This window comes from Protomyctophum bolini (genome assembly GCF_963924005.1).
Source record: "Protomyctophum bolini genome assembly, chromosome: 12".
NCBI classification, from domain to species: Eukaryota; Metazoa; Chordata; class Actinopteri; order Myctophiformes; family Myctophidae; genus Protomyctophum; species Protomyctophum bolini.
In genome coordinates this window covers 34928085-34941385 of record NC_137873.1, presented here as the reverse complement: position 1 = coordinate 34941385, position 13301 = coordinate 34928085, and the positions used below count along the sequence as shown (strand labels likewise).

At 43.9% G+C, this 13301-nt stretch overlaps 1 protein-coding gene across 4 annotated transcripts in view; it reads left to right on the top strand.

Annotated features, from left to right (window-relative positions):
* Positions 1–13227, top strand: part of rock1 (Rho-associated, coiled-coil containing protein kinase 1) — a 61187-nt gene extending 47960 nt beyond the window's left edge. For 2 of the 4 annotated variants that reach the window (XM_080778107.1, XM_080778106.1), the window contains 12 exons: positions 33–136; positions 532–697; positions 1337–1430; positions 2331–2419; positions 3104–3295; positions 3668–3833; positions 7151–7269; positions 7379–7467; positions 7904–7982; positions 8579–8840; positions 10007–10214; positions 11151–13227. In XM_080778107.1, the coding sequence (XP_080634233.1) occupies positions 33–136; positions 532–697; positions 1337–1430; positions 2331–2419; positions 3104–3295; positions 3668–3833; positions 7151–7269; positions 7379–7467; positions 7904–7982; positions 8579–8840; positions 10007–10214; positions 11151–11202 (1620 nt within the window). In that variant the 3' untranslated portion in view covers positions 11203–13227. The remainder of the gene's footprint in view (positions 1–32; positions 137–531; positions 698–1336; positions 1431–2330; positions 2420–3103; positions 3296–3667; positions 3834–7150; positions 7270–7378; positions 7468–7903; positions 7983–8578; positions 8841–10006; positions 10215–11150) is intronic. The other 2 variants (XM_080778108.1, XM_080778109.1) reach the window with 2 other exon arrangements.
* The last annotated feature ends 74 nt before the right edge of the window (positions 13228–13301 follow it).

The following is a 13301-nucleotide window of genomic DNA, read 5'->3' as shown; positions in this document are numbered from 1 at the left end:
TAAACGTCCTCTCTCTCTCTCTTGGCCCTCAGACGCTCTACAAAACTCAGGTCAAGGAGCTGAAAGAGGAGATCGAAGAGAAGAACCGCCAGGTACAGGACGCTCAGAAGAAGGTGCAGGAACTGCACAGTGAAAGGTAAGACATGGAACTGGATCTCTTGTCCACTAGTCCCTTCCTAACATTTCAGTCTAGTTTTTATTTGTTGACGAAATTGTCAGTATATTTATTCTTAGTTTTAGTCATCATAGATTCGTTTTTATTTAGTTTTACTAGTTTTAGTCATTGAAAAAAGGTAGTCGACGAACATTTTTCGTCCTAGTTTTAGTCGACGAAAACAACACTGGTTGTCGCATGTCATTGCCTCGCGTCGCAAGTGATCCAGTTCAAAGGTGCATTACTCTGGTGTGCGTGTGCAACGCGTACGCCGAGTCACGAAAAAACACTTGTTGCCGCGGAGACGAGGATGCATGTTTTTAGAGGCAAAATGTCACGGTTTCGTTTCAACTTGTTGCGTCTGGTGTGTCCTTTAGGGACTCCCTGTCGGCCCAGCTGGACCTCACGGTGACCAAGGCGGAGTCGGAGCAGCTGGCCCGGGCGCTGCAGGAGGAGCAGTACTTTGAGCTCAGCCAGGAGAACAAGAAGGCCATCACGAGACACAAGCAGGAGAGCGGGGAAAGGGACGCCACCATCTCACGGGTAAACAAACAACCAATGCATCTATTACAGACTATATATATACATTTGAGCGAATTGCGAGCCCACGTTCCTCTGTGGGCGGAAGCTCACGTTTTTTTGGCGACACACAGAGGTGGCGACATAAAGTTAATTTCTCTTCAGAAGCGTTGAGCATCCAGTTTTCGGTGAGAGAGAGGGCGTTGAGCGAGGGCCGTGACCACCGCAGCGCGACGTCGTGTTTGTAGTTTTCGGTGGTCACCTCTTCACCGAAAACTGGACTTATGAATAGGCCTTTACTATTGTATAACCACGATGCAGCGTACAAATCGACATTGAATGACACGCTCGTCCATGCAGTGCAATGCATGTTGGGTTACAGGTGCATGTTGGGAAGCCGAGTTTTTAGTGTAACACCAATTTCATGTTTATTTTTTGGGTTTTTTCCCCCTTAGACTTGATTCTAGTTTATGACAACAATCATCCTCTCTCTCTCTCCCACACGTGTTAATATTCACACAGTCATGAAGTGACATATTTCTGTCTGAGCTGCAAGTGGTGGGACATGTAGAACAACGTTCAATTCATCATCATCCACTTTGAAACATTGTTTTAAAAAGGTGCTATATAAATCAAATCCATTGTCATTATCATCATCCGCAGCTGGAGGAATCCAATAAAACCCTGACCAAAGATGTGGAGAACCTGGCCAAGGAGAAGACGGAGATAGATGAGAAGCTTCATTCCCAGGAGGAAGGTTTGTCGGCCATGTTTGTCTTGTCGATGCCTCACTCGTCCCCATATCAACAAGTGGTTCATCACGTGAACTCTAGCGTCCCTATTCTGGGGGGAACATTCAGCATTAAAAAAAAAGCTGATCTACAAGCTCACAACGCGGGCCGTTGCGAGCTTGTAGGACGTTTTTTTAATTCATTTTTTTGACAGACATTTGGTGAAAAAAAGTATAGACCTCTGGGGGATATGAAATATAATCCTTGCTGTCGGGAGGAAAACACCTAACTCCATTTTTGAAGTTTTTGCACAAATCGAACACCCTTTACGTCTGTGTGTAGGTTAAAATACCATTGAACCAATGGAAAGTAGTAAAAAGCGCTTTGGACAAAACCCCTTAACTCCATTGGACCCTCAAACTGTCTGCTAAGGCTTCACTCGCGCCTTTCGATCTAGCATACAACATTGATGCATGCAGGATGTAGGCAAAGGGTTAAGTGTCATGGCCGCCCCAATGCATCTCCAATGGAAGTCACATGGTTTGACACAACATTTCTGTCGTACGGCTTTCGGGCTGTGTTTCGACTGCCCCCCACCCCCTCATACAACAAAAATGTTGTGTCAAACCATGTGACTCCCATTGGAAATGCATTGCGAGCTTGCGTCGGTAAACAAGTCTCATCAGCTATACATCAATCTGTTGTGAAGGTGTGAGTCAGGCCTAAGGCAGCTAATTCCCCCTCTCATGCAAGTCATTGACAATATATAAAGCATTGCTTGTAGTGTAGTATTGCTTTGTTTAAAAAAATAATTACCTGGAAAAATGAACATTTTGGAGTTAGGTGGTTTCTTCTATACTGTAGGGCTTAAGAAGTGGTTACTGGTTTATCATGCCGTACTGAGCCCAGACTGTCTCCCCTCACAGAGTATGCAGCTCAGAAGGAGGAGATTTCGAACACAATCAAGGCCAGCTACGAGAAGGTCCTCCAAACGGAGCGCACGCTGAAGACTCAGGTATGGATCCATGTCCTGTGTTACGAAACCAACCTATACCTACCGTATAGACCAGGGGTGTGTTACGAAACCAACCTATACCTACCGTATAGACAACTTTGACCACGGAGAGGGCCACTATAAGATTTCTCACACTCACTGGCTCCACTTTACATCTCTGAACTACTGCATGCAAAGCCAAACATACGTTCTCTCAGTTCCAACAACTAGACTCAAAAAACAAAGGGTGACCGTGCATTTGCAGTGGTTGCCCCCCACTTTATGGAATGCCCTGCCCCCTTGAGTTAAAGAATGCAGAGTCTTGTCGACGGTTTTAAGAACTTGTTAAAAACGTATTTATTTCGTCAGCACTTTATTTTATAACATGATTGTTTTACCTTGTTGTACAGCACTTTGTAACATTGTTTCGAAAGGTGCTCTATAAATAAAATGTACTTACTTACTTCCAGAGGCATATTACTGTGGTAGCAAGTTGCGACAAAATTTGTCAAAATGGGTTAACCTGTGGTTCAGTGACGGTGGAGGCTGCGTGTGGCCCCCCCGGGGGCCGCCAGTTTGCCAATGCACGGCATAGATCCTTGTCCTGTGTTTACAAAACCCTGTTAAAACCCCCCAGCTGAGAAGAAGCCCAGGCTGATATGAATATGAACCCAGTCTTATGTAATCTCAACCTCCCTTTATCAGGCGGTGAACAAGCTGGCGGAGATCATGAACCGCAAGGACATGAAGCTGGACCAGAAGAAGAAGGGCAGCACCGCCGACCTCCGCAAGAAGGAGAAGGAGAACCGCAAGCTGCAGGCGGACCTGAACCTGGAGAAGGACAAGTTCAACCACATGGCCATCAAGTACCAGAAGGAGCTGAGCGAGATGCAGGCGGTGAGTTCAGTGGACGACAAACTACTCGTTGCTGTAACCCAGGGGTGGCCCACACCCTCTTTTTTTGTTTCGGGACTTGAGAGCTTTCTAAATAGCCTCGGAAACCCAGACCTTTTTATTTCCAGGGAGGAAAAAAGTCTGGGGTCGAGTCCCCACTTCAATTCGGCATACAGTAGCGCAAACGTCGCTCACTCTCTGCTGATTTCTGATCGTCTGCACCTTTGTTCAATAGACACACGTACACACACATACTCATCTCTCTCTCTGTCGCTCTAATTAATTAGTCTCATGTCACGCAGCTGCGTCTAGTTTCTCCCGGCGGATCCTTTCTTTCCCTAACCGTGCTTCTCCCCCCACCCCCGCCCCCCACAGCAACTGTCGGAGGAGTCGACGTATCGCAACGAGCTGCAGATGCAGCTGGACAGCAAGGAGAGCGACATCGAGCAGCTCCGGGAGAAGCTCAACGACCTGCAGCTGCGCATGGACAACTCCAGCGTCACCAGCCTGCAGCCCGACGAGACGGACAGCAACATCGCAGGTAGGGCCTCTGTCTCTGCCGGGGGAACCCCTTTTGGTGTTAGCATTATGCTATGCTTCAGCTATTCAAAAATAGCAGATCTACAAGCTCATAGCGCGCCACCGAGTGGCGCGCTACGAGCTTGTAGGTCTGCTATTTTTGAAAAATCAAATAACGACTGACGTAGAAACATAGCTTTTTCAGAAAACAGAAGCTTTTTCAAAACTTCTTTGAATTCGATCAAGCTGGAAGCTGATACTACTCAGAAGTGGCAGATATACCAAAAGGGCTTTAAGCTACTGCTTTACGGATACCTATGTCATGCAAATGATGTAATTTTAGTTATTTTTCTTCCAGAAAATGTACCATAGGTCAGGATTTAGAAGGCGGTTTTGGAATCTGCCCCAGGTCTTTACTTTCAGGGTTCAATGGAGATTCAATGACTCCATATAACTTTTCGAATTATTAAGCAAATATTGTTCTCTCGGTAGAATACGACACACCTGGTGGTGATTGCAAGCAGTGACATCAGGGTGTACTAATTAACTGTCTGATTAACTGCACCGTATCATTTAAAGTCACACTTAGCATCCTCTTGTAGCATAAAACATGACGGAACCATTTTAGAGGATTTTCTAGACAGGTGACGAGGTGGAATACTGTATAAAAATAACTTTGTTATAACGTTAATATGACAATTTATACAATGTGCTTTTTTTTTTAAGCCAGCTAACACAAGATGATGTAGGGCAGAGGCCACTGGTAAAAACAACAGACAAGTGTAATGTAATATTTGTATTACTACACAGGTAGTTCTTCTGACCAAGCAATTGGTTGAAATAGGCTCTCCAGCCGTGCTAAAAATGAGCATGACGGCACACCTAACACAAGAACGGATTAATCGCATTTAGAAATATCATCAGGTGTGCTGATTTAGCGATTAGACAAGAGTTTTGTGAGAGCTTGGCGTCAGTTATTATGGTGGTACTTGGAGAGACAGATATTTCCTGAGGTGGTACTTCGGTATAAAAAGGTTGGGAACCACTGATGTAGGGGACACTTTGTTTATTCGTTCACTAAACAATCCACAACCATCGTGTTTTACCTTCTCTTGTCTTCAGCCATGATGCTCCGACAGCTAGGACATTGCATGCACTCTGAACTTCCAAAAGTGAGCAGAATTTCTCCTCCGGCGTCCTCTAGTTGAATGTATAAACGCACCAGTAGTTTCACCACAGCTCTCCATTCTACTCTTATTGGTTTCAAGTGTTTGGTGAAGTGGTTCATGGTTCATGCTAGGTTCCAAGAATATCTTTGTGTGCATACGAATAAAAATGGATAGCTACCCACCCTGAACTACACCACACACACACACACACACACACACACACACACACACACACACACACACACACACACACACACACACACACACACACACACACAAGGAGCAACAGAGCAGCCGTTGTCTCTCAAGGTTTTATTTTGAACTGGAGAATGGTATATCTGTATCCAAAAGAAAGGCAGTAACGTTTTGCTGTGGGTTAAATGATGTCGACAGAAGCACAGTGTACACATTAGGAAATTTATTTTTTATTGGCATTAACAGTTGCACTTTAAATGCTAAAATCATCGACTGCAGTCACGTACTCTGCTGTTTTCTCAGTTATTAAAGTACTTTAGATGCTACTTATATTGTGGATCAGGTATTGACGACTAGTGCTAGGCACCTTGCGTGCATTTTATTTTATTTAGCAATGTTGGTAGGTCACCAGACCTACCGGTAGATCAAATGGTGTTTTTTTTTTATATATACATTTTGCGTTGACATGCTTTTGGAGTACCAGGTGTGGGTTTGCCACATAGGAGAACGCAATGAGGGCCTTTAACCCATTTTTGGGCGGGGAACCCCTTTTGGTGTTTTAAACATTATGTTACAATTTAGCTATTGGAAAAATAGCAGATCTACAGTAGGTCTGGTATTTTTTTTAAACTGGAGGATTTAGAAGATTATTATTGTTTTTTTAATTTTGAAATGGGTCAAAGTCTTGACAATCGCAGGAAAGCGTGTGAAATTCAATTTGCTTTAGTAAGTTTTTCCAACCATGGCGTGGCACTATTTGAATTGTCCTCGTGTAACTCCAAACAAGTTAAAACAGACTTGATTGAATTGCTCGCGAAGCGAACTATACTCTTGTCCCAGGTGCTCTGTAACTCATTGATTACTGGTGTCTTGTCTGTTGTTAAATCACTTCTCTCATCTCTTATTTCCCTCCCTCCTCCATGTCCAGTTGGTTCTCCTTGCTCCTCTTGTCTTTGTAACTTCTATTCTTTCCCCTCTGTGAGTAACTTTTGGAGTGTAGGTGCCTGCCTTTGTGCCTCTTGGCCTGCACTTGCTGTTGCTGCCGTTGTATATGCTCGTGTCTTGTGGCCTTCTTGTGTTATTTTTCCATTCTCTTGTATCAGGGGTGCGACATTCTCTTGTATCAGGGGTGCTTGAAAGAAGCACTGTCTTGAGTGGGGGAGAGAAATTATCTTTCGTAATTGTTTGAGTGTATAGCCCCAATGAGGCTCTCAGACTAGAACACACCAGAGATCACTCTCAGCACCTTTCAAAACGTGTCTGGAAACTGAACACACCCTTTTTTTCTTTTTTTTTCTTTTTCCAGTTCTGTGTGCTTCAAATACTAGTTAAAACACCTATTATTTTGTTGGCAAGTGGCATGTTCACCTCAGATGTAGAAGTATAGTGCTCTGTGGAGACAAGAAACTCCTTCACAAAGTCATGTTGGCACTCAAGCTCCCCCTCTTAGTTCACTATCCCCCCTGTAGCTTTCGTTGTGCCAAAGGCATGCTTCTGCACTTTCAGTTGGTATCACTTTAACATAATTACCAAGATAGACCAGCCGATAGTACACATCACTGAGGATATCGGTTCTGTTTTCAGTGAGGAAGTTGGTGACCAGGCTTGTGGTGAACTGACAAGAAGTGAATGAAAATGTATTTAGACTGAATCCTTTTCACACACACACACAAAAATACAGAAAACGTCCTGCAACGGCTCTAACATGCTAAGAACAATTTCTTAACCCATGTTTGTATGTGTTCTCATGCATTGGGAGTGTGAAGTAACGGCATGGGATATCGTACATTAATTCTTGTCACTTACTCCCAGTTCAGTTATATTAAAGTGAAACCCTTGCAGAACTCTTGTGTCTGAGTTCACCTGTTTGTTTTGAAACCTTTGCAACCTTTGTCACTTTGAATCGTTGTCGTATATATCGCAGTTAAGTTTGAATTGAAATCACTGCATGGCGTTTTTTTCCCCTCCCCTACAGTGTCAACGCAGAATACTTTGGTATTTACTTCCTCTTTGCATTTTCTAGAATCGAGACTGGAGGGCTGGCTGTCCATTCCTAATCGTACTAATATCAAGCGATACGGCTGGAAGAAGCAGGTACGTGAAGTTTCCTCCATTAACCTTCATAATTATGAACTGCTTTGTTGAAATATGCTGCCACAGCCCTTTGAGGCCAACACCTTCATTGTCTTTTTGATGCCTGTAGTATGTGGTGGTGAGCAGCAAGAAGATTCTGTTCTACAACGATGAACAAGATAAAGAACAGTCCAACCCATCTATGGTACTAGATATTGAGTAAGTATCCTTTTTATTATTCTGTTCTGGTTCTCTTTTGACTTTAGAAAACATTATTTCCTTGTAGAGGACATTGTTGTTGTAACACTAAATAAAGGGCCTTTTCAAACGGGAAGCGAGGAACGCACACGTTGTTGCGCGTTCACGTAACGAGCACACGCGCAACAAATTCACGGGACTGCGCTCGCGTAAATACGCTTGCGTTGTCGCACCGCGACTTCGCACCGTGCAAAAAAACGCAGATCTCATTGAAAATAAACTATAGGCGCGTTATATCGCTTCACGTTTGAAAGGCCCCTGAAGGATATAAACCGTCAAGTTTGCCCTTTCGTGTGCCAACTTACTACTTGTTTGTCAGACTGTTCAGAGGGAGTTTGTCAGCATTTAGTGTGGTGTTACGGACACTTCATTGCTAATGGTTTGTGGTGCATTACAGCAAGCTGTTCCATGTGAGAGCAGTTACACAGGGAGACGTGTACCGGGCTGAGACGGAGGAGATTCCAAGGATATTCCAGGTAACTGTAGTTCACTGGTTCCCAAACCTTTTCATGTCAAGGACCCCCTAAATGATACTCATTAGCCTGCCGACCCCCCCCCCCTCCCCCATATGAAAATGTATGCCAAGGACCCCATAAGAGAAGGTGTTTGCGGCTCTAGCAGTGCTTTTCAGCCATTTTTAATTTCAAAAGGAACACGCTTTTGACCTGAATTAGGCTAAGGTCCCTCATTTAATGGCATTTCTATCGAAAAATGCCCCAATGTATATTGTAAAATCAAAGTAAATGTACGGTTCCATTTGTACACTCTCTGAGTTACAGACTCATAAGGGTTCCTAATTATTATCATTTAGCTGGGGGACCCCCTGGAACTCTCTTAACCCATTTTTCGGGCGGGAGCCCCTTTTGGTGTTAGCATTGTGTTATGCTTTAGCTATTGAAAAATAGCAGATACAAGCTTACAGATCTGCTATTTTTTGAAAAATCGAAGAACGACTGACATAGAAACATAAGCTTTTTCCAGAAAACTGTCAGGATGTAGAAGACATTTTTTTTAGAATCTGATCTCCGGTCAAAATGGGTTTTAAGTCTCACTCTCTGTCCACGACGTCCAGATTCTTTACGCCAACGAGGGCGAGTGCAGGAAGGAGGTGGACATGGAGACGGTCCCCCAGGGAGACAAGACCAACTGCCTCCCCCACAAGGGCCACGAGTTCATCCCCACGCTGTATCACTTCCCCTCCAACTGCGACGCCTGCGCCAAGCCGCTGTGGCACGTCTTCAAGCCGCCGCCCGCCCTGGAGTGTCGCCGCTGCCATGTCAAGTGCCACAAGGACCACCTTGACAAGAAGGAGGACGTTATCGCCCCTTGCAAAGGTAAAACGTGACACCATGCAGGGGCTTTGGTGGGTGGCAGCCGTGTGGTCTATAGGAATGGCGAGCTTACGAGGGAGGGTGCAGTACTTAGTTCAGACTAGTCATTGGTCCGACAAACGACAAGCCACCTCGAATCCTAACCATAACCGTAACCGGGAGCACGGGAGCAGCGCATGTTCGAGCCCATGTCGGACTAAGGTTCGATTCATACTCCTAGAGCCGAATAAAAGTCGGTTCGGCTCTTCGGTGCTACTGAACATTTCTGACGAGCCGAAATCATTTCGGCACTACAGCGCCGAAACGGCGGTAAAATAGGAGTATGAATCGGCCCTAATGCTCCGTGCCACAATTCAGAGCTATCAAAAAATACCTGTCCTTAATTGCATTGTTGGTAACTAATCATTCATTGCAGAAACACAAACCTGTTAACATTCTATTGATAAACAAAACCATTAATAATGAACTGGGGTTTTTACTGTTACTGTACTTGATTGACGGAGCATAGTTTAATGTTTTGTTTACCCGTGCCAGCCACTCTACATTTGACCACGTGTGCTTGTCTGTCCCTATGTATGTATCAGCACGGCATGAACAGCTGCAGCATGATTGCAACTCAATTACACTAATTAACTAATTAACACAAACGAGAGACAGTGCATCACACACACACACACACACACACACACACACACACACACACTGAATAACAGTGCCCACACACAAAATAATGTAGTGGTACCACAGTGAATACCAGCGCCCGCATATCAAATAGACTAGCAGCACCGCCTGAATATAAGGGTTACACCACCCCATCTCGTTTAATATTGCTTAACTAGCAGTCCGACAGGCATTAGTCCGACAACACCCGTCGCTCCCGAACCTGCATGGCCGCTTACAACTAACCCGTAGACGGGTTAAAACTCACCCGTGGCTCCCGCCATGCGCGGCAGGTTAAAGCTAACCCGTGACGGGGGTATTGGTTAGGGTGTCTGACTCATGCACTGTTAGTACGTCGGAACCAAACGCATCACCAGTCCTGAATACCAGCCAGCACCCAGTCACATCAAACAGTAGCAGTACAGGCACCGCTTATACTTGGCACAGGGTGTGAAACCCAAGGTGACTGTGTGTGAGGTCATGGGTTTAAAGAGTTTTGTCTTTGGCAGTAAACTACGACGTGACCTCTGCCCGAGACATGCTCCTGTTGGCCCTGACCCAAGACGAGCAGAAGAAATGGATCGGCCACCTGGGCAAGAAGATCCCCAAGACGCCTCCCTCCACCTTCTCCAGGGCCTCGCCGCGCACCATGTCCACTCGCTCCGGAGCCAACCAGTCCTTCCGCAAGAACCCCAAAAGCATCACCGGAAAGCCAAGGTAAAACCTCAACGCTCTGTTTCTGTTTCTCTTTTTTAGACCCAGTGCTTCCAAAAATGTTTCAGCCCGTGACCCAAAACTGAAATTAGATAGATATTCGCCCCCCCCGGGGACCCAAACTAGTGAAAATAGCAGATCTACAAGGTCACGCGATGTGACCTTGCCCACCTCCTATCCACACTTTTCCTGGGCTGTGTGTGCTCCAGTTCCTGTTGATTTCATTGGATATCATTGGTCATCTGACCAGTTTCATTGGCTTTCATTGGATCAAATCGACAGGAACTGGAGCACACACAGCCCAGGAAAAGTGTGGATAAGTACCAATTTGTTCTATAATAAGATCTTTCTTGTAGATCGGCTATTGTAGATCGGCTATTTTCACTAGTTTTGGATTATGTTTAGAAATGATAATAATTGAAAACCAAATGTAGGAAACGACACCTAAGGGGACCCATAACAATGTTTGAGGAAACAATGCTTTAGATCACAGGTTTTATACATTTTCTCATTTTGTTCTAGTTGCAAACAAAATGTCATTATAGGAAGACAGTAGCACGGCGTGCACTTGAGTCACTGAGATGTACTATTTTTTTAAATCCATTTTGGGCAGGAACCCCTTTTGGTGTTTTAACTAGGCATTATGTTATACTTTAGCTATTGAAAAATAGCAGATCTACAAGCTCGTAGCGCGCCGAGTGGCCACCTTTAGATCTGCTATTTTTGAAAAATCGTGAAAATGCGGCACCCAAATATTTGAATATATATATTCTTTCAGAGCAAACTTATTTTTTTTCTTTTTTGACGTCGGGCCTAAATGGGTTAAGCAAGTTAGCGAGGGTGTGCTCCAGTCAGAAGAGCTATTTCTGTCCCTCCTGGTGGACGTGGATGTGGTCAAAGTCAGTCATATGACGGTCTGTTTATCTCCTGTGTTTATAGCAGAGCGCAGTCCAGCCTCCAAGCAGCAGACACCACATCCAGCACTTGTTGACAACGTCTAGGTTTTAGATTTGTTTTCGTCCTTTCAGATTTTTTGGACCCTCTGCGTATTTATTTATTAACCGTGTCCGTGGGTGTTTTCTAACAAGCGAGCCACTGCTCTTTTGGCTGCGTTGTTGTTGTTGCTTGGCTCCTGGGGGTTGTTCTTTCCATTGACACTTTGGGGGATACTTTGTCTAATAATTGGCGCTTAAGTATTGTTGGGTTTCAACGACTAACACATATAAGCCACTCTTCGACCCCTGCTGTTGGCGTGTTGTGGCCCACGTTGAATGTTTGGCATTTCCTCTTATCAAATATGACGCAGAAGTGTTAACGGAGTTTGCAGTGGCTCTGCCTGTCGTACATTAACTTAGTCTGGGTACTAACCGAGTTAGAGAAAGGTCTTGGCGTGCTTTTACTGGACACCTGTCTCTGTTCTTTTTTTCTTCCAGCTAACCGCCTGACCCATTGGATTATCTTTTTGGACTCTGTAATCTCCTCCCCCCCCCCCCCCCCCCCCCCCCCCCCCTCTCTATTAATTATGAAAAGTCAAACAAAAAAAAAGACCAGCGCTGGAAAATTGGGACACTTGTCAGACCTGAGGTATCAGGGACATTGAGGCCTGTTCACCCCCACTTTCCCGTCCTTCCTCCAAACCCGAGACACACACACACACACGTACAGCTCAAGCCTCCAGAAGATGTCTCACTTCGTTGTAACCAAACTATGGACCTGAACAAGAAGGAGGGACACGTGGCACCATGTGTTGCTTCATGATGGAAGAGGATGGATGAAGGGGGTTTTGCTGGGACTCTTGTATCATGTATGTACTGTACATGGTCCACACTGAGGTACTGTATAGTGCAGGTATTGGCTTAATCTGCGCTGAGTGGCTGGCTGCATCCCGGGGGGGGGAGGATGAAAGCGTATTTTGTATTCCCTTCCCCCGCCTGTAAAAGCAGATACTAATGCAAGCATACTTCTGTTTCCAGTTTAAGAATGACTTTTGACGCCTTCATCCGACGGACTTCAGTGGCCTTCTGAGTATTGGGAAATGAGTATTAGATATTTTGAGTATTGAGTGAGGAGCATGCAAGAAGATCATCATTTAAATCTATGCATTATTTTTATTATAATAATTATTTTTATTGCTCCAAGCCATAAGAAAATTCCATTGTAATGGCATATAGGAGACCTAAAAACTTCATTGATTTTTTTTTGTTTGTTTTTATGTGTTCATTGGGTACATTGTTTCTGTAATAAGTTTGTTTTCTTGTATTGTTTTTTTTTTTTCATTTCTTTTTTTTTTTGTAATGTATTGCCTTACATTGATTCATAGATAAATGGTTCAAAAGGAAAAACATTAAGTTAACAAATGTAAAAACTGCACTGTTTGAATTGTAAATTATTTGTAGAAGACTAAACAGGTGTAGCATTTGGCCCACCTAGTGCCTTAACGTTTGGATAATGATTTTACCGCCATATCTGTTTGCGTTTATCTCCAAAACAAGACAAATCTTAACTCTTCCACCTTATTTTTTAAAGAAATCCTTTGTTTGGTTTTTATCAGAATTTTCCTCTCTGGTTTGAATATATATATATATATATATATATATATATATATATATATATATATATATATATATAGCTAACCTATCCATGGATATGGATGGATTGCGATGTGTCAATACAAATTCCAGAGTCCATTATCAACATGAAATGTTTCAGGATGGTATACCTGTAGGCTAAGGCCTGTCAATGGATGCCCTCTTCTAAGTTTAAAAGTGATGTGGTATTGTCCCGTTAATGCAACCCCCTCCCCCCCCCACACACAGTGTACATAATTAGAGAGACAAAATGCTCATGGAAATACCTCCACAAGAATCAAAAATGGTTTTATACATGTTTTGTTCAGTTGAAAAAGCACTGGAACTATGATCTACTCTTATTTTTGTCTTGGAGGAATTGCATGTTTAATTGCATTGGAGGCCGCACTGATGGATATGTGTCAATAAACATATCTTTATCTATCATTCTCTGTATTTAGGTTCCCTTTTTGTTTTGCTGTGGTTGAGACTTCAGGGCTTCAATAGTTTATTCAATCGGGCA